General features: G+C 40.0%; 1 protein-coding gene across 1 annotated transcript in view; it reads left to right on the top strand.

The window, feature by feature from the left end:
- Positions 1-24,401, top strand: part of CACHD1 (cache domain containing 1) — a 138,794-nt gene that overhangs the window by 24,911 nt on the left and 89,482 nt on the right. The window contains exon 2 of the mRNA XM_053392171.1: positions 23,601-23,663. Within this exon, the coding sequence (XP_053248146.1) occupies positions 23,601-23,663 (63 nt within the window). The remainder of the gene's footprint in view (positions 1-23,600; positions 23,664-24,401) is intronic.

Raw genomic sequence — 24,401 nt, 5'->3', positions numbered from 1 at the left:
TGAAAGGCTAAAGGATGTCTTTTGATAGAGAGAAACTAATTGGATGTCTGAAATTGGGGAAGGTTTAATTTAAAGAAATAAAATGAAATGGAGCAAAAGTGGAACAGCTGTGTTTGTGTATATACTTATACTCCTCAGTTACAACGTTCCAAAGAGAAGGTGACCTAACAGAGCCTAGAGCATGCAAAAAACAAAAACCCAATGCCTCCGAATGCACAGGACTACTTTTTTAAACAATAAAGTATATTCTGATTTAAAGTGATAACTGAAAGAGCAAACCAGCCCCTGGCCAGACAGTGGTGAGGCATGACAGAGTATCATTGCATCCACAATCCTGTTGTTCATGCCCAAGGTGGCAGGCAAAATCCTGCTCTGTAGCTGGCAGAGCATTTGGGCCTGATGTTGTCAAGTGATAGGATTGGGGCCAGCTTCATATCTCTCCCCTGTTTAAGATAGGAGCGGGATCTGGGACTTAAAAGGGGGAGGGGAGGGGGACTGACAAAGACTTTGCAAGTGTCTTCTCACTTCCCTTAAGTCCCTGAGATCAGAGACTTTGAGCTTCTGATGAATTTTATGAGCTTGTGATGTCTCCATTGGGTAACTTGGGGATGAGGTGTCTTGTCCGTCCATGGAACAAAAAGTTATTGGTACTTTGTTCAACTCTCTTGTCTTCCAAGATTTTGCAGAGGTATACTAATGTTTCAGTGGCAATTATCTGGGAAGGGAAAGGTGGAGTCTCCCCTGGCAATCCACCAGCAAGTCATACACACCTTTTGGAAAGCACTAATAATAAAACAATTTGAAGGAATTAAATATTAAATCTTCAAAACTTCAAACAACCCTCCTTTTTCTATGGTGTTTGCATAAAAGGACCATTTATATCCTTCCTTATATTTATATTATTAAGTGAAGCTGAATAATTTTGAATTTTGTTGAGTTCTTGTTTTCTGTAATATCACCACACTGAGGCAACAAAGCAAATGCCATGTATCTTTAATTGCTTTTATCATATCTTCTAGAAGGCACAGAAGATTTACAAATCCTCCTTTAGTTGACCAGAGATTTCACTCCAACATCCTGTCAAATTATAGCAAGTTTGAAATAATATACATATGCCCCAAACATCAAATACCAACATTTTAAACTATGTTCCCATTCAGTTTTGATAGCAATGTCAAAACTACACCACAGTAGCTTACAGTACTGGGCAATAGGCCAGGCTGATACTTGCCACTAAAGCTGCCAGATGCCACTAAACGCAGGCCCTGTTAGTTTTATATTTTTTATGATAAAAATGGCACAAGCCTCAGTGCTTTGAGTCCAAGCTTGACATCTGCCAAGTGTAGCAACTGAGGAACAAGTCCTTTCATGTTTAACACAAAAGAGCATAAAATTCAGTTTACTCCCGTGAGCTTGAGACTCTATATTGATAAGATTAGCAGCTGTTGCATTCCCCACCCCAACTTAAACAATTGTTACTTAAACAATTCCCCCAATCAATGAATGCCCAAGTTCTTGTTGGGGCACTGGATTCCTGTAGACAATGGTAGTTTAAATTTTGTTTGGTTATGCTTTGATGGCCAACTGCAGTCTTGTCTCCTCCTGTACTTGAGTATTTCATCTGATTGCAGAAATCAAAGGAGATTTTATGTACGTTGTGTCCTGTATTGATCCTCTGAACAGCACATAAAGTGTTGTGCGCTAAGCCTTACAAGCTCAGTGGTGAGCAGTACCCAGGAAAGACTTTCAGTACTGTTATTATTATTATTATTTATTAAAGCTGTATACTGCCCTTCATTCGTCGATCTCAGGGTGGGTCACAGCATAAAAATACAAGATAAAAACACAAAATACATAACAACAACAACAACCCTCCCTTCCCACAAATACATTTAAAATTGTATAGGATGTTAATCAGCCAAAGGTCTAGTTGAAGAGGAACATTTTTGCCTGGCATCTAAAGGTATATCATGAAGGCACCAGGCAAACTTCCCTGGGGAGAGCGTTCCACAAATGAGGAACCACTGCAGAAAAGGCCCGTTCTCATGTTGCCACTCTCTGGACCTCTCGCGGAGGAGGCACACGAAGAAGGGCCTCAGATGATGATCGCAGGGGCTGAGTAGGTTCATATGGAAAGGAGCAGTCCTTCAGGTATTGCAGTCCTGAGCCATTTAAGGCTATATTGGTCAAAACCAGCACTTTGAATTAGACCGAGAAACTAACTGGCACCCAGAGCATTTGGACCAGGATGTTAGAACATAATTCACTTTATGATATCCTTCTAGCAGAGTAAATGTTTTCCATTATCTAACAACATTTCCCAATCTCTTTTGATTCTGTTTTGTCTTACATAGCAGAGATACTGACATGTCACATGCCGAAAGAAAAATGTTTTTCTTCTTCTCATCTTGGTTCCATTCAGCCGGGAGCTGTGGGCCTGTTTCATCTATTCATAGACTTAATGGATGAGCAACTCTAATCACAGAATTAATGCAAGAACATAAGCTTGCAATCTTGTCAGTATTTGGAATGGAGGTCATCTGAAATGATGTACCAGAGTTGCACTAGCACACTCCTTCCATAGTTTTGCAGAGTATCTGTGTGGTAGATAAGCTAGAAGAGGTCATGTTCAGCATTTAAATGCTAACTCCTGTTCCAGTTTCCAAAATCTGGATTCTTTGATCTGGGCCTCCAAAACCCCACCCTTGGACATTGTCAGAATTCAACATTGGCTTTGTTCACTCATAACACTAAATCAGGGTTTAGCTTTGGGTGCAGGAACCAAAAAAAGAGTCTTTGTTTTTGTTTTGTTTTTTAAAAACTCTTCAGAGTGGTTTCCAGTCATGGGGTTTATAAATTTAATGAAATAAATAAATAGGCCTGAACAAAGGCTTAGGCTTTTTCACTCCTCTCTTCTCTCCTACTTTTGAGCAGAAGGAGAATTTTTCCAGCATTTAGTTTCACTTTCAAAGATTCCTTGCTTGTTATGTATGAGTCTGAGGTAGTGATTTAAACCTCTGGTTAGTTAAACAAACCAGTTTCATAACCCACTGTTTTGAAGTTGGCTTGTTTGGAACTGACCAGAGATTGCTTTCAACCACAATGTCTGGTTTGGTATGTGACAAGGCAAGACCTCTGGTCTATACCAAATGACAAGCCAAGATTCTTTTCAGAGTGAAACTAAATGTGAGCGAAATTCTCACGGCTGTGCAGGAGTTTTTCTCTTCTCTGATTATCTCTCCTCTAGAATTCTATATTTAATGAGCATTATTTTTAAAGTGCGCGGAAAGAATAAAAGAAAAGATGTTAGGTTTCAGGTGGTAGATTCAAGTTGAACAGCGGGCAGCATTATGCTTAGAATTTTTAAGGGCCAAATTAAGAACACCAGCTTGTTAAATGAATCTTTTGGGTGACACTCTCATATATAATTGAGCAAGAGATTCCATAACCTGCTTCTGTCAACTGTTCTAGTGGCAGTAGCACTATTTTAAGAACTCCAGATTCTCAGAATGCAGATTAAGCATGTACATTCTATGACTTCACTATGGCTGCATTCAAATGGCAGTTTATTCCATTTCCTTAATGCTTAATTTCTGTGTTATATTTCAGCTTTCACACAATGCAAAAGCCACTTCTGGAAATCTTGCAGGCTATAGTGGAAGTTTAGCTATTTTTTTTCTGTCTTAATTGCTTCCGGGGGGGGGGGGGAATCCATTTGCAATCGCATCAACCCAGAACATTGTGGCAGTGAAGTGACAAAAATTTGGGGCAGTATACAGGCATACAGTTCATTCCATGAACGTGGGTGGAAAGGGTGACATTGTCCAATGATGTTAGTTGTGCCAAACCACGCCCACTGGTGTGAATGAACTCTTAACATGACATGCTGGTATATGTCGAAAAGCCCTTATTCCATAATGCAATAGGTGTGAAAGGGACATTAGAAAATAGTATAGAAGCACTAGCGTTATAATCAGGAAAAGTAATGCAATAAATCCCAGGTCTGAAGGCACCCTATGTTTATTTATGTAATCTGCTAAGGTACAGCAAAAAGACAGATACTATGTTGAATGACTTACCTTGGCGTGAAAAACTGTTTACGTGAAAGCCAAACAAGCCTTGCACAGCTCATTATTTCAAGAGGAAAGAATGCCATGCCATCAGTTGGGAAGGGCAGTGTTTCCCCAGGGTTTTCCAAGAGAGCATTTTCTACATTTTTTTAGATTGCGGCGTTGCTCATAAGATCACAAAACGTGTCTGTCAATCAGCTCTGTCCTTAGTTGTGCACGTGAATCAAACCTGCTGCTGAACACAGAATGGATTTTTCTGTTGAGATAGTCTCATGTTTTTAGCGTTTTTCTAAAATACTGAATATTTTAATAAAGGTTTTTGTAGTAGTAACTTGAAAGCAGATGAATGTTGTAATATAGACTCTGTCCCTGATGAAGGCCTTTGACCTCATCAGCAGGAAAGGATTTTTACACTACTCAGTATGATGGGATGCTCACCTAAGCTTCGCAAAATTATGGTGTCCTTCCACAAGAACATGCGCAACACCATCTAGTACAGAGTTTCCCAGGGTTTTCCAAACTTGGGCCTCCAGCAATTTTGGACTACAGTTCCCATCATCCCTGACCATTGGTCCTGCTAGCTCAGGATGATGGGAGTCGTAGTCCAAAAACAGCTAGAGACCCAAGTTTGGGAAACCCTGGTCTAGTATGGTTTATTCTCGGATGCCTTCCCCAACACAGGACCATGCTCTTGCCCCAACTCTCTTTGGCATATTCTTCTCTCTGTTGCCCTCATATGACTTCAGCTTGACTGAAGATGGTGTGTACTTGCATTCAACCTGGCAAATCCCACGCCAAGTGTGGCAGGTCCTCATCTGAGAGACATTGTTTGCAGATGACACAGCCTTGACAACCCACTCAGAGGAAGCTCTACATAAACTCATCAGCTGTTTTGCCCAAGCCTGCATGGAGTTCGGCCTTACCATCAGCCTGATGAACACCAACATCCTGGGTCAGGACATCGCCAGCACTCCACACATAAGCTTTGGTGACTATATGCTTGAGCTGGTAGATGATTTTGACCACTTAGGCTCCACCATAACCAGCAACCTCTCAATCAACACTGAGCTAGACAAGCATATCGGCATGGCAGCTACGGCAATGGCTTCCATCTCCAAAAGGGTATAGAAGATTGTGATGCTAATGTTCAATACCAAAATGAAGGTCTGTCAGGCTTGTGTGTTGCACACACTGCTTTATGGAAGTGAGTTGTGGGAAACTCACTTCCATAAAGCTAGGAGTGACGCATCAATGCCTTCCATATGTACTGCATCAGGAAGATTTTGGACATCACATGGCAGGACAGAGTCAAACCAAGCTGTGCTTTCCCAAGCCCACATTCCCAGCATGTTTGCTTGGTGACGCCTACACTGGCTTGGTCATGTCCACAGAATGGAAGATGGCAGATCCCCAAAGACGTGCTCTACGAGAACCTGAGGGTAGTATGGTTGAACCCCCTGCAATGCAGGAATCTCAACTAAAACATCCATGGCAGGTGGCCATTCAGACTCTGCTTAAAAACCTCCAGGGAAGGAGAGTCCACTACCTTTGGATGGAGTTTGTTCCACTGTTGACCAGCTTCCTGTCAGAAAGTCAATGAAAGATGATATAATTGCTGGGTGGAGCCCTTCTCTAGAAACATGTACAGAATAATGGGTTATGGCTTTTTACGGGGAGGCTGTTGTATGTTTAGAGAAGGACTAATAAATTAGAGGAAAGTGGGGGGGAAAGAGTTCTTACTTTGAAGTGGGGATGCCATGTGAAACTTGGGGATAAAACTAAAGCTCCCAGGACAACACAAGCCTAAAAATCAATGCAAAATAGGACACCATCTGGAAATTATCCTGTACCTCATTCTTTGTATTACCAGTAAAACAAAACAAAACAAAAAACCCCAATCCCTCATAATTGCTAAACTGTCATGCAAATTAAGCCTTGGCTTTGAAAAAGATTCTAAAGGTTTTGCTCTGATTTTTCATACTTTAAAAGGAAAATACTGGGGCCCTTATTCTTTGTCTGCATGAGAGAACAGCTTGCTATATAAGACATGCAACAACCCAGTTTGTTTGCTTTTATAGTAGGAATAATGGTTTGGGGCTGTGAATAAACAAAAATTAGATACAGACACTCTGAAGACATTTTGTAGCAGCTTATGCAACAGGTGGCTGCTGCATGGGTCACATACAGTAGCTTTGAAATTACCTTAACTTTTAAAATTATGATTGGACGCTGTATTGAACATCTGTAAATAAATGTGAGGAATTTGCTAGCATTTGCTTCTTCTTTTTTCATAATTTACTGTGAGGGTCACCACCTCATAATTAATAGCATATGTAGAATTTCCCTAATTCCTCCGTGTTGTATCCCTGGACATTTTGTTTTTATTAGATAATGTCATTATCTGCAAATTCCACTTTGTTCCAAGAGGTTCTGGACTTTGGAAACTTCAAAGCCGTCAGTAGAAAACTTCACCTTACAACTAAGATTTAGTATAAATGTAACATACAAAACATTACAGATTTAATCGATAGCTAGATTATAACTCAGCAAACTTACATTTAGAAATGAACCTGAGCACATTCACTGGGAACCTAATTTCCAAGGAGATGTACTTAGTTTCTATCTTTTTTTCCTCATGTTGAAAAGTGAAAGAGGATACTGCTTTGTTCTATTAAATTTCTTCAACAGTAAACAGGAAATCAAGAAATGGTGATGGCACAGTATATACAAAGTACAGCTTTGTGGAACAGAGTCTTGCAGCTTTGACAAAATGTTATTTTGTTTTTGTTTCTCTTAGAATCGCTGTTTTTACCTCTCATTAGTGAAAGAATGGAAGCTGCATTTACTGGATTTGCAGAAACCATGTTCTCATTCACACACACACACACACACACACACACATTTCACACAGTCATACTTCAAACATGAGTGGACCAGAATCTGTAGTAACTCTTTAATATACAGTGGTACCTCAGGTTAAGTACTTAATTCGTTCCAGAGGTCTGTACTTAACCTGAAACTGTTCTTAACCTGAAGAACCACTTTAGCTAATGGGGCCTCCTGCTGCTGCCGCGCCGCCGGAGCATGATTTCTGTTCTCATCCTGAAGCAAAGTTATTAACCTGAAGCACTATTTCTGGGCTAGTGGAGTCTGTAACCTGAAGCGTATGTAACCTGAAGCGTATGTAACCTGAGGTACCACTGTACTAAAACATACTGTATTGCTATGGAGAGAGAAACTCATTTTTAAAAAAAAATCTGACCAGAGTGCAGTGAAAGAGGGAAATATGATAGTATAAAAAAGAGCCTTGATCTGAAGAGAAGTGTATGTTGAAGAGCCGTATGGACTCTGTTCCCTATGACTGCCCTACTTACCCCAAGGCATTTCCCTCTCTGCTGTCTGATAGCTGGGAGTTGGAAAAAGATGCCTTAATATGAACCTTCTGTGTACTGCAGCTATGATAAAATTAAGTACTCTGCCTCGTCAGATCTCTTAAAGAATAGCATAAAAGAACAAAATAAAGAATCAGAAGAGAGGTGGCAGTGGAGGAAGTTAATCGCAATTTATGACTTGAATTTTTTCCATGTGTAATGATTTCATTATGTAAATTTGTGGGAAGCAGTTTAATTCTCTCTTTAAAGTTTTTTTTTGAAACAGTAAATTGAAAAATAAGAAATATGTTTGCCATTTAACGCTACCTTCCACAATTTTTTTATTATTAAAGAATAATTACTTTGGAACTGGAAATACTGAGTTGATTCGCAAGACACAGCCAAACTATGGTTTGGTGAGTGTGTGACCACCTAGAGCACAGCAAAGCAAAGGTTTGGCTTACTGTGTTGTCCAGACTAGGCTGATGGTTGAATTTTCTCCTCACTAAGCACAAGCTTGTAGCCAAGTTTGTTATTTTAGTTAGTGAGATGAGAGATTAAACAAGGAGTACCAGTTTGGATGTCATGTTGAACCAAACCTCAGCTTAGATTGATTTGACTTTGCTCTGGGAACCCACACATAAAGTCTTGCTAAGCCATAGTTTGGCTTACAATGTCCTGTGAACCGGGTCTTCAAATAGGAAAATTGTAATGTTTCATTACTATAATCACCATTACCTTACTTTGTGTCATAGTGCTCACAGGAAAAAAACATTACAATTGGTCTCATCACCAGGATACTGTGCAGTTATAGATTACTGAAACATTGGCTACATTCTGACATTGCGTGCTGCAAGGAGGAGATGGAAATCAAAAGTGAAAAGTTTCCAGTAGCCACAGTTTAGTGTTGCAGCTGACCCGCTAACCTGCATTTGATCTTAACTATGATTTATTCATAAAACATGGTTTGTAGTTAATTTTCCCCAAAACAAAACATAGTTAAGATTTAACCATAGTTTGTCAGTTTCAGGTGAGACTAGAGGGGTGAAATGGAGGAAAACTATTTTTCAATCTCTGTCTCTCTCTTCCCCCTGCCCCCATACTGAGGAGCAGGAAAGTGTGTAGATGGAAGTCCTTTACTTGTTGGTAGCCATGAAACAAGACCATGTCACTTCAAAATATATTCTACATTTTAAAATGTACCATGTTCACTACTTGAAAGTTGCACGTCTGTAAGACTTTGCTGACATTCCGCTTATAACTAGTTTTCTGAAATAAAGCTTACTCATGTTTTTAAACTGTAATAATATGAATGGAAAAAGTGGGTCACAGCATGTAGAGTATTGTGCTTGTAGGCATGTGAATATATTGCAAGTACATGCACATGTGGCCTTAACACTGTTATACAACCGTATATGGAATGAAATTCTATTAACACTATGTGTTAATCAAGTCTTCATGCTGTTTAAGTCTAGTGTTCTGAGTATGGGATGACATCCAGTGTTGCTCTCTCATGAGAAGAACAGACTTCTCCTTGCACAACGGGACTTTATAGCCTTTGCTTCCCACTCTCAAAATTTGCTCTGGAAAGTTTGGAGACTCTCTGGAGCAGATTGGAGGGCACAGCAGACAGATGAGGGGAGAAGATGGAAAAAGACATGTTGTGTAAGTGGACATCCATGAAGTATTGATATTCACAGTAGACTTTGTGGCTAGAATTCCATAGCCAGAAAAAGTTCACCTGCAATTTTTGCTCAGTCCAGAGGTATTCTGTGCTCAGAAATCTGGACCAAAAAACCAAAGCGCTCTCATTTAAACAAATTGAGCATAAAATAATGGTGCTTTTTAAAAATTATTTTTATATATTTTTTTCCTCTTACTGCTAATGGTAAGAGATTTGATTAATCACCTGCTAAGCATTGCTCATAAAAACTGATAAGCTGAAATACAGCGCAAGAGTTTTACAAGACTAGGTAAAAACTGGTATAGATATACCGGTAGTTTTTAATTTTTCATCATTAAACCCTGAAAATTGTGTGCCAAGAAAACTACTCCCAGCACTGCAGCTTTAAAAGATACAGGTAGAGTTTCACTTAAAGTTACTAACCCAATGGCTTATTGAGGATTTTTGCTGCTACACAGTGAGGCAGAAGTGAGGGGTAAGATCCATGATTCCCTACCACTTCCTGTCCTGTACTGATGGTAGTAATATAGCATATTTCAGGTATGGAAATGCTGGAGAGAGTTTGACCTGTTGCTATCTTATTTGTGTGGCCTCTGATTCCCACCTGCAAAAGATGATACACATTTGCACATGGCATGAAGTGTATGCCAACTTTATGCAAATATTTGCCCTCTTGTGAGTGGAGCAAAGCACTCAGTCCACATACAGTGTACTGGGTCTGAGTCTTCTCAAGTATTGAGATAATTACAAGTGTTTAATTCCTATAGGTGGAATCTAATTGGTCTCCTAGTGCTTTTGCTCTAGAGAGGGCACATAATTATCTTTTTTGACACCTTTCACCTTATTCTGGAGATTTCCCCAACTCTTCAGTGCAGATTTTCAGGGACTACTGCAATAGGCTGCAGTAGGAATGGAAATTGTCAAAACAGTCTCCTTTCTTTTTTATGAGTGGGTCACCTCCCACTGAATACAATAGGATACAGTAAGAAAGACATTGGGGTGACTTGGTAGATCATCTAGCAATGAATTAATTCCCATATGCTTGAATTGGGGACTTCTCAGACAAGAATCTTAGCAGGTGGCCTTTAAGAATTCCCAATACCGTATTGGCCCAAATATAAGCCACACTCCCCCCACCCCGCCCAAATTCTGACCATGAAAAGTTAAAGTAAAGTGCGGCTTAAATTCTCGACCTTACAAAAATTGGCTTTTACAATATTGTTGCTGAAACAGATATATGGTAAAACAGAATGGGTGCCTGTGGAATTTTAAGGAATGGCTTATATTCGGGTATTGTCTTTTTTTCCTCTCCCCCCCCCCCCCTTGAATTTTAAAGGTGCAGCTTATTTGCAGGTGCGGCTTATATTTGGGCCAATTTCACATTGATCCTAGTCTGTCTTTCTGTCTGTCTGTCTGTCTGTCTGTCCATCCATCTCTATCAGCTATAGCACTGGTTTCTCCATCTGCAAACATTTCCTGAGGTCTACTTCAGCTGGTTCTGCCTCTTCCAATCAAGCAACAAACTCTCTCTGTCTCTTTCCGCTAGCGTAGAGGTGGCAGTGGTGGCAAAACGTTTTTCATACTTCTGTTTCTTCAGGGAGTAAATTGCTGTCTGTCACTAATAAGGACTTGTTTGTGGTCATGTTTCCAACCCAGTTAGAACTTGAGGTTTGTAACTGCTGTGTAAGGGCTATGGTTAGAGTTGTGCATTCCTGAGTAGTAGCAAGCAAAGCAGATCTTTTCTCCTTCACATTAAGTAACAGTGGTGAGAGTCTCTCCAGAATCTTTCAGGCATAGATTTAATGCAGCTCTCACTTCTTGAAGCTTGAATACTTCATACATTTAATACTTTCCCTTACATGGCCTGCATTCATATATCAAAACATCATTGTTCTGCTCTGAATCATCTTCAGATGTTCCTTCTCTCTGTGTATAATCATCTGTATAGATCTGCCCTCCCCCAGATTTCAGTTTTGGGGTTCTTTACATACATACATACATACATACATACATACATACATAATTTTATTTGTATGCTTCTTTTACACAGTTCAAACCATGTCCAAACATGAAAAAATACATAACTGCAACTACAATATAACAAAAGTATTAGAAACAATAAATAAAATATTTTTTAAAAAAACAACTGAACAATTTCCACATAAATCACAAGATACAAAAAGACCAACAGCAACCCCCAAACAACGCTGCAGCCCAAGAGTCTGTTCCAGCCTCAGCTTTTGTAGCTGGAGTCAGTCAGGGCCCCACCCAACCAGGCCAGGTAGAAAAAGGCTTGCAAGGCGGGGAGCAGCACTTCCAGGAATCGGTCAAGATGGTCATGGTCAAGGTCTGCCACAGTTTCTTCCATTGTTCTTTTAAAATGCAGAGGTCACAGCTTTACCAAAAAGAGCATCGTGGGCACAATTGGAGCTCAATAAAAAAAGTCTCATAAAACATTCCAGCTGTTAGGTTTCCATTAGATAAGGAATCCATTAGTGCACCTACACTGAGAAATGATGAGGAACTTAGCCCTCAGCCTGCTTTTGAAAAACTCATATCTCAGATTCCACTGTTTCTCCCTATGTGCTTCTAAAACAGCAAGGCAGGGCCCAGTCGCTTGCAATTTAACAGAGACACGGAAAGAAAGTTGATGGGGACAAGGTTCCACCAATCTAGAAAAAAACCTCAGCAAGTAAATGAGTTAAGGGGCCTTTCAGCGTAGCAGCAAGAGGGAGCTAACCAGATGTCTGGGGGCAGAGAATTCCAGTACCAAGCTAGAAAATAGAGATAGGCAAGAGATGATAAAAATCTGGTTTCAATTTGATTTCACTTAGCTGTTTTTCTACAGTTTGCCAAGAACAGCTTAGGATGTTACAGTCCCTAGCCATTCACTTAATTTTACATTTCATTATAGCTTGAGTGTTGGGGAGGCCAGTGGACTGGCACTTTAGGGCTGAATTTACAGACATGACAGGGACCATGGGAAAAAGCGCTTGCTTGTTCCATGCATGTCCTGTCACGTCTAAATGTAGTTACCACATGATTTGCTAATTTGCATACTAGCACAGTAGTGATTGATGGCCTCGAAGGGTGCACTGCTGTCGTGCTAACTCTGCATGTAATGAGCTGGCTCGGATGCCGTGTGTGGAAAATGCACCTTTGGCCACTGTCACGCCTGTTTCCCTTCTTTTAGATGACTTTGTCATAAGCAGGTGTGCGAAGCACATCAGTCACAGAAAATTTTCATAGCAATTCAGTGTGGAAAAGAAAAGAAAATGAATGAATGGATTATATTAATAGTGCTTAATAAGAATTAATGTTGCTACATGTTTATATAGATTATAAACTAAAATGAAATTTTTTAGGAGATGAATCAGACTACTGGTTGATGAAAAAGCTGGTGCAATAGGGAGCAATCCTATATTCATAGGGGCAAGTTCCACTGAATTTGGCAGGGGTTCCTTCTGCATTTACATGTATCATAAGATTACTGTGACTTATAAAATTGTCTAAAAAATAGTATCTATTCTCATCCATTTTCTATGCAATTAGCTTTGAAATTAGCAAGATTATGTTGTAACTGTGTCCTTCTTACTTCAGAGATGGCCAAGAAAAGAGAGGCTTGCATATAACCTTAAGTAAAGTGAAAACTATTTTGAAAGGGAGACCGACATTTTTGCATTGCAATTTCAAAAACCTGACTAATAAATATTTTATGTGCAGTGAACCATCCTCAAAAATTAAATATGAATGAGTTTAAGGAAACCTTCCTCTTCTATAGTAGAATGGAAATTTTGTAATTTCAGGAATCAGTGTATGCTGCTGATTCAAGTTTCTTTCAAATTAATAAGACATTGCACCCATGATTGGCATAGGGGTATCTTAAATAATGAAAATAATATATAAATATGATGTTTGGAAGGAAATTGCATTATAGTGTTTATTTTGAATAGACAGGTATGCTTTTCCGAAGGACATATAAATCTTTTTTTTGTTGCAATTCATCAGACAGGCGAAGTGACAAGTGATTTATACACCCACCCCAATCTGTAATAGAAATTGTTTTAATTGTAGCAATTTGTCAAAAGCAGTAGTTCTTGCGTAATTTAGGGTAGCTGACTGAGAGAAAGCAGTTGGATATAATTGATAATTACTGGGAAATAGTCCCAGCCTTTCACTTCCTAATTTATAAGTTTAAAAATATATCTACTCACCAGCGTTGCAGGTTTCATATAATCTGCAAATCTGGGTCAGCAATGTTTTCTTTTTCTTTTTAAAACCTTAAATAAAATACCCTTGCAAGCCCATACCGCTATCCTTTGGAAGTGGGCAATTTTTGCTACTTAGGGTGTAATGCTGAACATGCTTACCTGGGAGCGTGTCCCGTTAAACTCAGTGCAGCTTACTCCTGAGTAGACATATGTAGCACTGCAATGTTAGTGGAGCAGGCAAGGAAATGGGATACTCCCCCCCCCCCCCGGCCTGAGGATGTGGTTTTTCATTTCTTCAGTTTGTATCCTTGAGTGTTGCAGCAGTTAATATCTCCAGACCTAACAGTAATAGTTCTTGTTGGAGGGGGCGGTGTGGGGGAGTATTGCTGTAAAGTAGACTTGATTTCTGCTTTTCAGTGATTCAGTATAAGCAATAGAATAATTAGGATGACCCGTTAAATAAACTGTTCTTGACGTAAAGCTGGCGATAGATGGCTTTCAGTACTAAACCACAGGAATTTTGACCGCATGCTAAAGATTTGTGTATGGTTTTGTTAAAAAGGAGGAGACAAACCCTCCCAATGGCTATATGGCGATATTACTTGTGTGGAAAGTGGCAATTTTATCTTGTGGGTGGCTGGTTTTTAAGCTTAGGATAACATTCCGGGTATCTGTAGTCTGAAACTTGTGCCATAATAAACTTGTTAGGCTTGTTTTGTTGCAACAGCCTACTACACTGTTACCCCACTGAATATTATAAATTCTTCTTTATGAAGCTGAATTCCAAACATTTTAAACTTTTCACTTCTATGCATTTCCCCCTGTTCTGTCTGTGCCACCATAAATTTGTTAATATCAAGACTCCAAAGGTGGTGAGAGCTTTTTTTTTAAAAAAAGGAAATAATGAGGTGTTTGTTTTCAAAGGTATGCAATAGAAACTACTCCAGGTTGACTCTGAGGTGTCCACATAGCTATTACCAATATTGTAAATCTGCGGTGTCATTTTTCGTATGTGGAAAGACATTTAGATAAGTTCAGAGAGTAATACCTTGTGCCTAGGCTGCTTCTTGGGCCATATACATCTATATAAGCAACCTATAAGGTACTCCTTGTTTGCTTGGGTTACTGCAAAACAGATAGTGCTGAAGTTTAAAAGTGTATAACTTTGAATCCAAAGTTAGCATTCGTATGTTCATTTTGTGAATTCTTTATATTTTAACCTTTGATTTTCAGCAATGTTTTGTTTATATTTTCTTTGCTTAGCATGCCACCTTTAGCAATGTTCACTTAAATATTGAATGAATGTTCTTTGTTGTCCTTCAGTACAGTGGTGCCTCGCAAGACGAAATTAATTCGTTCCGTGAGTCTTTTCGTCTTGCGAAGCACGGTCCGTCGCAACTGTGCCTCTTCAAGCGGCTTTAGGAAAAAAGCGAAGCAAGCCCATAGGGAAAATCGTCTTGCGAAGCGACGCAAAAACCGAAAAACCCTTTCGTCTTGCGCGTTTTTCGTTTTGCGAGGCATTCGTCTTGCGGGGCACCACTCTAACTTATTTTCAGGGTGATTCACTTTTATTTATGTAAACAGTGAAAACACAAGAACTTTAATGTACTCATGCACTGCACTCCCAGCATGTGAAAACTATATATTTCCAGCTTTGCCTGTACTGATCAGATTTATAGTGCATACAGCATTGCATGTATTGGACCTTTTTTTTCTTGTGGAGTATGAAATTACACAGGCTTATCCCATGCCATTAGAGCTGTGAGTGTGCAGCCTGTCTTGTGATTGATAGATCTGTAAAGTAGAGAAACACAGCGCCAAGAATGAAACGAAACTCTCTCGACACGAACATAATCCTTTTGAGGCCAACATTCCTCTTAGATTCTGATAGGGTTTTCCTGTTTTCTGTCTTTTAATAAATATCCATGAAGAACAAAACAGAAGTCCCCAATTGTGTTAGAATGGTTTCTCATATGACGAAGCAGCTACTCCTGGCTCATATTTTGGGAACAGAGAAAAAAAAAAGTGAGTTAACTGGCAAGTCAACTTACTCAGCTAGTGCAAAGCAAGACATTGGTGACCAGGAGTTACAGCTTCATGATGGTGGAGATGAGATACTTCAATTTTATACCTGTGTTGGTTTCTGCAAAAATTGTACAGGTGATGGCATCTGCATTTTGCAGCTGTTCCATGTATGTGACCCCATAGCAATTGCTAGTACTGTATGTAACTGAGTCTCTTCCTTCCTTGGTTTGCCTCAGTAGCAACAGCCTTTCAGGTGGCTGAGCAGCATAGGTAGCCTCCCTTTGTGCTCATTGTTAGTGCCATAACTACTAGAAACAAACACATTACCGTATTGGCCCGAATACAAGCCGCACCCGAATATAAGCCTCACCTTTAAAATTTGGTGCCTTGGGGGAGGCTTGGGAGCCGTGAACATGACGGGCGCCATTGCCCTGTGCTCCCGACGGCCCTCGTGGCAGCTGTTTTAGCAGCGATATCGTACGGTCGCGAATATAAGCCGCACTTTAGCTTTTTACAATCGGAATTGGGGGGGAAAGTGTAGCTTATTTTCAGGCCAATAGGGTATTTAAAGACAGAGCCACATGATGGGAAGCTTCACTTCCATTGGTGGCTGCTGCTTGCCATCTTAATTTACGCAAAATGCACCAGCCTATAGATCTATGAAACGTCTGCTGGCCACTAGCACTGGTCCTGACGAAAGAGAAAAGAACAAAACTTGGCTTTAGATTGTGATCTAGGAGGAGAGAGCTTAACCAAGTCTGAGCTTGGACAATATGCTAAGCTTAGCTGCCACTCTACATTGACCTGAAAGTAATAGGGTCTTTTCAGGTTGCGTCCCGCGGCGACCCGGAAGTACTGGAAAGGGTTACTTCCGGGTTTCGCCGATCGCACATGCGCAGACGTGCAAAATGACGTTACACGCTTTCGCAGAAGTGGTGAATCGCGACCCATGCGTGCGCAGACACGGGTTGCATTCCTTTCAGGTTGCGAACGGGGCTCCAGAACGGATCCTGTTCGCAACCAGAGGTACCACTGTATATTTCAAAATTGCTTTTGTACTGGAAATGCTCCTCTATCTTTTACAATTGGACACTGTACCATTTGATAATGGCATTTTTGGACTCTTGAGTGTGGCTCTCCCCTTCTCTCCCCCCTCCCACCCCGTTATGTCATTCTGCTCTTGACCTCTATTGAGAATACAGGAATCCACTGGATAATTATCTACTATTATTGTAGATTATAGTAAATATATTTCCCTTGTCCCCTACTCCCAGGCTCAAGATGAAGAAAATTAATAGTGTATGGAGGTTTATTTCCACCATCTGCTTTATATTCTGAGGTTGCATAACATCAATTTTAGTTTTCTGTAAGATTGCCATGCGCATTGTCATGAGTATAACGTTAGTCAAATTACATAGACTAAATGCTGAATCGTTTTAACATGTGGAACTAATTTTTTTCCTTCCCCCCTCCCCTTCTTTGGCTTCAAAAAAAGTATCTTGATGACATTTTTGGTAGTTTTCCAGCTCTTCTTTACTCAGGGTAAATAGGGGTTTCGAAGAGGTTATGTCTAGAAATACAGTGTCCCAGTTGGGGCTTCAATCTTTTCCCCCTATGTTTTTAATGGTCTCAGTTTGGATGTCTTCAAGTAACTGAGCATAGCTTTGAGCAATTACACTATCCCATTGACGTCTATAAATAAAATAAAGCAGAGTGCAGAGAGCCTCTGCCAGCTCAGGTTCTTTCAGAAATAGAGCCTAGTGGAACAGCCTCTTACATTGGTATAATCTGTTGTGGTAATAATAACTTGCTGTTCACCCTTTTGGGATGTTTGGGCAAGGGTTTGATGGGCATAAGTCGCTGCGAAAAGGAAGTGAAGGACTGATGTAATAAAGGTATTAAGAACTGGAGAAACTTTCTCAAAGTCTCCTTTCCATCCATTTTGGTTTTGTTTTGTTTCTAAGATTCTCTCCCAAATGCTAATTCCAGCTAAGGGTTTGAAAATCTGTTTAATGAAGATGCTAGGTTAAATATGCTTGCATGAGATACAGGTATATATGCTTTCTTAAGCAGTGCTGCAGTGGTCCAGCCATGCTGCCTCTCCAGGATTCCTCTTTTCCTAGTTAAGATGCTCCGTGTCTTTTGTCCTCCCTCCTCTATTCCTTAGCAAACTCCGACCCCCATCAAAAGACAGAAAGCAAGTCATACAGGTGGATGTGGAAATAAGGGTTCTAACTAGCACATTTATTTACTCAGTGCTACCTGTCTCTTTTTTTTGCAATCAACCAAAACTAAAACCAGTCAACAAAACAACAGTTTGATCAAATATAACAATTCAGAGCAGCAAAAGCAAGCAGCAAAACTAATTGGACCAAAACCAAAGAGAATACAACAGTCTTCAATTGGTGCCCAAGTTATATAGGTACCAAGAAGGACCTCTCTAGGGAGCACGAGCCTTAATTACAGTACTGGCTCAGAAAAGGACTTATCTCCACTTCCTATATTCAAGGGATAAGGCAGAAAAGTGAATGGTATGAGTGGTCAGACTTTGCTCGTTTCAACTGTAGTTGGGAGGGGAAGTGTTTTGCCCCGTATTGGGAAATTGTTTCTGCTGCAGGGCTAGCTGTGTGTATGTTTGTGTACTTTCTTTAGTTTTGTAAAATGTCATAGGAAAGGGTTGACTCCTCCCCCCCCCCAGCTTTGCTGCTACAGTGCAAATTATAGCATCACTGAGGCTGCCTTTAAGTAAAAATAAATAAATGTTAGATCTGATCACATGTAGTTTGGCCATGAGCCTAGTCAGGCTAGAGCTGCTGTTCCTCTTTTCCTCCCATCCCCACAAATGGCGATCCAGAATCAGCACAGATGCATGGAGGAGTATGCATTCTCAGATTTATTTAGTTATAAAAATTGTATACAGCTTAATGTAATGAACATCTCCAAGTGGTTTACATAGAAGTAATTAAAGCAGAACACCATTTAATAAAACTGAGCATTAAAAATTCATTACTTTTAAAATATTAAAAAGAGCCTATAATTAGAAAGTAGGAGTTGGTAAGAGTCTAGGCAAACTTGCATAAACCTAAGTTTTTGAGAGTTGTTTTAAGATGACCACTTCATGACCGAGGGTTGGTATTCCAAAGACTGGGTGCCATCGCTGAGAGAGCCCACTTTTGCATTGTCCCCAAGGGACAGTCTGCTGGTTGTGAATTGACCAGTAGGTCATCCATAAGAAAATCTTACAGCTGAGCTTGGTCTGTATCAGGGGACATAGTTCTGTTATATGTCCTTGTCCCAAGTTGTTTACAGCTTTAAATGTCAACAACAAACTAATTGACCATGTACTATGTTGCTAGGCTGATTTACATTTTGATAAAACATATGGTACAGTTAGTTATAATATTAAGAGTTCACAATTTGCTGCTCATGATGAGAGCCTGGATGGGTTCGAGAGTGGCAGTGAAGGTGCTCAAAAGACTGGAATGAGAGTCTGTTAGCACAGAGTGGGGGCCTCTCTCTGATTGAGAGCGGGGGAGTGGGTTTCATTGCACCAGGTAAGAAACGGTGTGGGAACTGTTGATAGGACCATTTGGTTCTTCAGTGAATTGAATGTCCTGTTTTCTTCATCCACGTATTTTGTTAAATTGGAATTTCTAATTGTTGTAGTTTAGGGTTTTTTTGCTATATAATGGAGCTGTTTATTTGTTTGATGTTTATTGGACATACTTTGATGGATTTTATAATTCTGTTTATTGCTTTCCCCCTGTATATTATTATTTTACTTCATTGTTCCCCGCTCTGGAATCGACAATATTCAATGAAGAGTGAATTATAAGTACTTCAGATAAATGTATAAATAAACCCAGCAGTTTTGTATATGCCATTCATGTTTAAACACGAATCAATGATGGTAATTTGTCAGATATTCCACATACAGTATAGATAAATTCGCGTATGCCACATTTTCACAGTGTGTGATGCAAAGTGCATGCAGAACTGCACTGCATTATCCATATCAAAGGGCCCAACTACATATAACTCCAATCATGCTGCTTGCAATCACACAATTTTTCCTTCATTTAATTACAGGAACCATGGGGAGAGAAGATAGAACATTTCAATGATCACAGTATTCATGTGCTGCTGTTAGGTAGCAAAAATTAAGATTTGAAGCAAACATTTTCATAGTGGAAAATTTTATACTTATTTTTTCGACTCAAACTCTCACTTGAAAACATAAGCTAAGTAACCAAACAAGTGATTATCGGTATTCTTTTTTCCTAACTATATTCATTATTTTTAATGCTTCTTCATAGATCTGTAAAAGCTCAGGTTAAGGGCTAGCTTCGTATTATGGATAGAAACCTCAGTGTTAGCTAAGAGGCTATTTCTTTGTTTCCTTTGATGTCCAGATATTCAGCAATTTGTGAGTGGAAAAGAAAATGCAGTTCATTTTGCATCAAAATGACACCTTTAATGTATTTTCTTCTGATGTTAAATTAGCTTCTCTAAATTGGGTGGGGTGGGAAAGGTTTGTTTGTAGTCTTAGAAACTGATCAGAGCTTTTAATAAAGGGGATAGAATGAGAGGAAGTTTCAGTGTTGGGTTTTTTCATAATAGTTGTATCTTGCCTTTTTAATCCTTTTAGGCTCACTGGGACTTGTAAACTCAGAAGATTTACTGCCGCCCTCTCCAGGGGTGGCCTTAGCATTAAGAGTTCAAATTTCTTAAATTCCTGAAGTCCCCAAGAGGGAAAGGAATAAGGGAAAGTGACAGTCATAAGCTCAGTGGAACAAAACGTAAGATTATTCCACAGTGTTTTCTGTGACCAAGGATATGTCTTTCCTGAATGATGGCAAGAGGAGTGCTGAGGATAGAATTTGACCTGCCAAACTGCTGCTTATATCTTTATTTGCTTAGATGCTACATCTAGTTCAGATAAGGTACTTGCATCCTTAGCTGTGAATCGCCTTTTTTGCTACAGCTCTGTGATTTTTGGATGGAGGGTGGTTCAGTGGTACCTCGGGTTAAGAACTTAATTCGTTCTGGAGGTATGTTCTTAACCTGAAACTGTTTTTAACCTGAGGTACCACTTTCGCTAATGGGGCCTCCCGCTGCTGTACGATTTCTGTTCTCATCCTGAAGCAAAGTTCTTAATCCGAGGTACTGTTTCTGGGTTAGCAGAGTCTGTAACCTGAAGCGTCTGTAACCCGAAGCATCTTTGACCCGAGGTACCACTGTATATAAATTGAATAAACTAATAAACCAAAACTCTGTAAAGCACTGCACACAAAGTGTGGCGCTTAAAGAACTAAACCGGACAACAAAATTAATATGATGAAGTGTTTTGAATCTGTTGTTGCTCGAAGTAGTCAACAATACGTTTTATCTTTTAGAATAAGGTGCTTGCAAAGCAATTTAATCTTAATATTAACACATATGGCACACTTAGGATCAAATTACTGCTGTGCTTTGGCAGTGGGTTACACTCCCACCTTAGTTAAATGTACTGTACTTGGTTTGTTCCTTTTCCATTTCCCCCCAAAAATGCTCTTTACCATTTGTCTTTGGTCCCATATTTCTTTAAATTAACTCATTGTTGGCTTTGCCTGTATGCCTGAAATTGAAATGCATTTTTTAAGTAGTTGAGCTTAATCGTGATTTAAACTATTGATTTAATATGAGTTTCCCAATTTGTAACTCATTTGTTTCCTGAGCAAAAGAGTGCATATTATACAGTTGTGATAACAGTTAATACAGATTGGTCTTGCAAGTAAATGAAGTTTTTATGATACAAGATGCATGATCTAAAACGGGTCAGCAACCGAAGGACCATGGGCTGGAAATGGCCCATGGAGGTCATTTGACCGGCCCACCAGCCGCCCCTAATTGAGCTTCCTGCTTGCGCGCACACTGTGCTAAACCAGTGTGACACAGGGACCTGCTTCCGCAGCGCCGGAAATTGCGCCTGCACACACTGGAAATTGTGGGCACACGCGCTCATGCACATGCACAATCCAGCCCACAGATAGATCTCTGCGGGACCGATCCGGCCCAGGCAAGATAAACCTTGCCAACCCCTGATCTAAAACCTCTGACCAGGAAGCACAGATGTCTTTTTGTGCCACATAATTATAGCTGCTTAGAGCAGAGAGGAGGAGCCTATAGCCCTCCATGTGCTGCTGGACTCCAGCTTCCTTAACCACTGACAATTGGCAATGCTGTCTGGGGTTGATGGGAGTTGGAGTCCAAGGGCATCTGGAGGACCACAGGTCCCCCACTCCTAGCTTGCCAGCTACAGAAGGAGGTGGGAGCACTGTAAAATGAAAGTAATTCAGATTGGGTTTGCATTCTCTTATCACTTATGTGAAGACGAGCCACACTCTTGATTCAGCATGCTATACGGTAGCTCTTTGAATAACTGTGTTTCTACATGACATGAAAAACAAGTATTCATGCTATTTTGTTGGTAGTTTTGAATATTCATAATTTGGCAGAATAATAAATGGTACATATGGGTATTTAGTTACATGATATAGGCATATTAACAATATAAATTTAGGAGCCTATAGAATAAAACAAAATTCTAAGTTTAGAAAGTGTAGAAAATAAATGGGGAAAACAATCATAACCTTTTTTCCATGGAAGTACCGGTAATCTTTTTTCTTTTAAAATACATCTGTATTATGTAAAGCAGTCATGATGCAAATGTAGTTACTTTGCCTATACTTCTCTACTGATAAGAATAATAAATTTCTGTACACAACTCTTTGCTAATTTGACCAATCTCTGTATACAGATGTCTGCGGGGGGGGGGGGGATGCTCCTTTGCACTCTAAACCATTTCCTCCAAACAGACTTCAAAGGGGCTCCTTGTAACTCCCAATTAGCTGATCAGCTGTTACAACAACCTCCTTTGGAGCCGGCAGTGTCAGCCAGCTGATTGGTGCAGTAAATGTGTCTTAAGAAGAGGTTGCTGTAACCATCAATTAGCAGATTGGCAGTTTTGGCAACCTCCCTTAAACACTGCTTAGAGCCTATTTTGGCATTAAGTGGAACAACAACAACAACAACAACAACAACAACAACAACAACAACAACAGGTGATTGACAGATGGGCATTCCTGCTCACCTGTCAGTGTTTGCCTGCAGCTTCAGTTCTCCACCATCAGCCCTAAAGTAGGAAAGATAGATGGTGCTCAGGAGATGTTTGGCTTGTTACATGCATCCACTGAGTCCAAGATCCCCCTTCCTATTGCTTTGGGAACAGCCCATCACCAATAGTGAGATGGTTACTGAAGGCCCTTGATGGTAGTGGCTCAATGGAAGCTATGTACTGTCTCCTTTCTGCCCAAGCCAAGCCTTCTTAAGATCTTTGGGGGCAAAGATAGACTGAGCAGATGCCTGCCTCTGGGCTGGGAGCTAAGGTTGGATAGGCTTCCTCTCAGTAACCCAGTAGAAGCTTTGATTATTGTTTTGTAGGTAAGGGTTATCCACTTCTAAAACCTCTTAGCCTCCCTCACCGCTGCTGACCCAGATGTAGGAAAGATAAAGGAGAAGACCAGCAAGACATAGACTGGAGAATGCGAGCAAGAAGGGAGGGTGCGAGCGGAGCTGGTTTGTGTGCTGATGTGTGTGAGTAATATATAAACAATTTAGTTTTGTCTCTCCGTAAGGAGCATTCACTTTTTCCGTGCCGTTCCCTTCAACAACATGTATGTATACAGTGGGAAAAGGGAGGTACAGAATGCTGCTGCTCCTTTTCCACCGCAGGAGTCCCAAAGCAAAGCCCGTTGAGTATAAGTGAAATCTAGACAGGCTCCTAATGAAATTTAGAATGAGAATTTTTTTTAAAAAAAAAACCTTTTTGAAAAAGCTGCATTGCATTAAATGTATGGTATATGTAAACAATTACTTTATTTGGGGAAAGCCATGTTTGAAATGTGAAGCATAGCTATTTTAAATTCATACCACTTGCACTCAATGTCAGGCACTCTGGATGCAATATCCTATATATTTCCACAAAACACAAACATCTGTTTAATTTAATTATGGAAGCGTATGTGTTTTTCATGAAACTGCTGTGGTTTTTCCGTCTCTTATTACCATAATTCTTTTAATCCTTAATCTTCTCTTTTATATTACCTGTTCCGCATGTAGCTGCTTTTTTCACCTAAATACGCTCAGTCACTGATATTATACCGATGTGTCTAATCAATCTTTCTTAATTTTATTACAGCGGATATTCAATTCCTTTGTGTACACGGAAAAAATTTCAAATGGAGAAAGTGAAGTTCAGCAGGTAAGAATTCCTTTGCTGATCAGCATTATATGGCAGTAACACTATACTGTAGTAGTAATCAACCTAAAATTTTATATCTGCAGTATCTGGTTTCTGTTGTACTTTCGTATATGTCTAAAGTTATGCTCTTTGTATGTAAGTAGAAGTTTAATATATTTTGGCATAGGCAGATTTTAGCGCAGCTTACTATTTCATGAATTGCATGGTGTGTCCCCCCCCTTTAAAAAGAGATAATTGAGGTTTGACTCTGTCATTCTGCATCTCTCTCCCCCTTGATGCCTGTAGATGGCTGCATTCACACTAGACTAGGATTCTCTCGTAAAGTTTCTCTGAGTGGAGAAAACAGCATTCAAACCTCCTGAAGTGTAAATAAGACAAAACAAAACAAAGGCAGTTCATCTGGAAGCACTTTTGCTTGTCCTCTGCCTGCGGGGAGGAAAGCAGATCAAAGGATGATGGAATGAGCAGGGCCATGTGGGCCCACAGAGAAGGACCATTTGGAAGCAAAAAGCCCGCAGAAGAAACAAAAAGAAGATGCAACTGCGTCAATTATCCCAGTGCTGATGATAAACACAAGGGGCGGGTTACGTGGCCTTCTACACTGCACTGATTAGAGCTGGCAAGGAGGTCATTGGGCCCTCTGTTTTCTGAAATGCTTATAGAAAGGATTTAAACTCCCCTCGTCCCTGTATGTTCCAAAGCATGCTAGGGCTTGTTCTAGGGTGTGTACTCCTTTCA

The sequence above is a fragment of the Podarcis raffonei genome, chromosome 6 (genome assembly GCF_027172205.1).
Source record: "Podarcis raffonei isolate rPodRaf1 chromosome 6, rPodRaf1.pri, whole genome shotgun sequence".
Taxonomy (NCBI): domain Eukaryota; kingdom Metazoa; phylum Chordata; class Lepidosauria; order Squamata; family Lacertidae; genus Podarcis; species Podarcis raffonei.
This window is presented reverse-complemented; position numbering and strand designations above follow the sequence as displayed.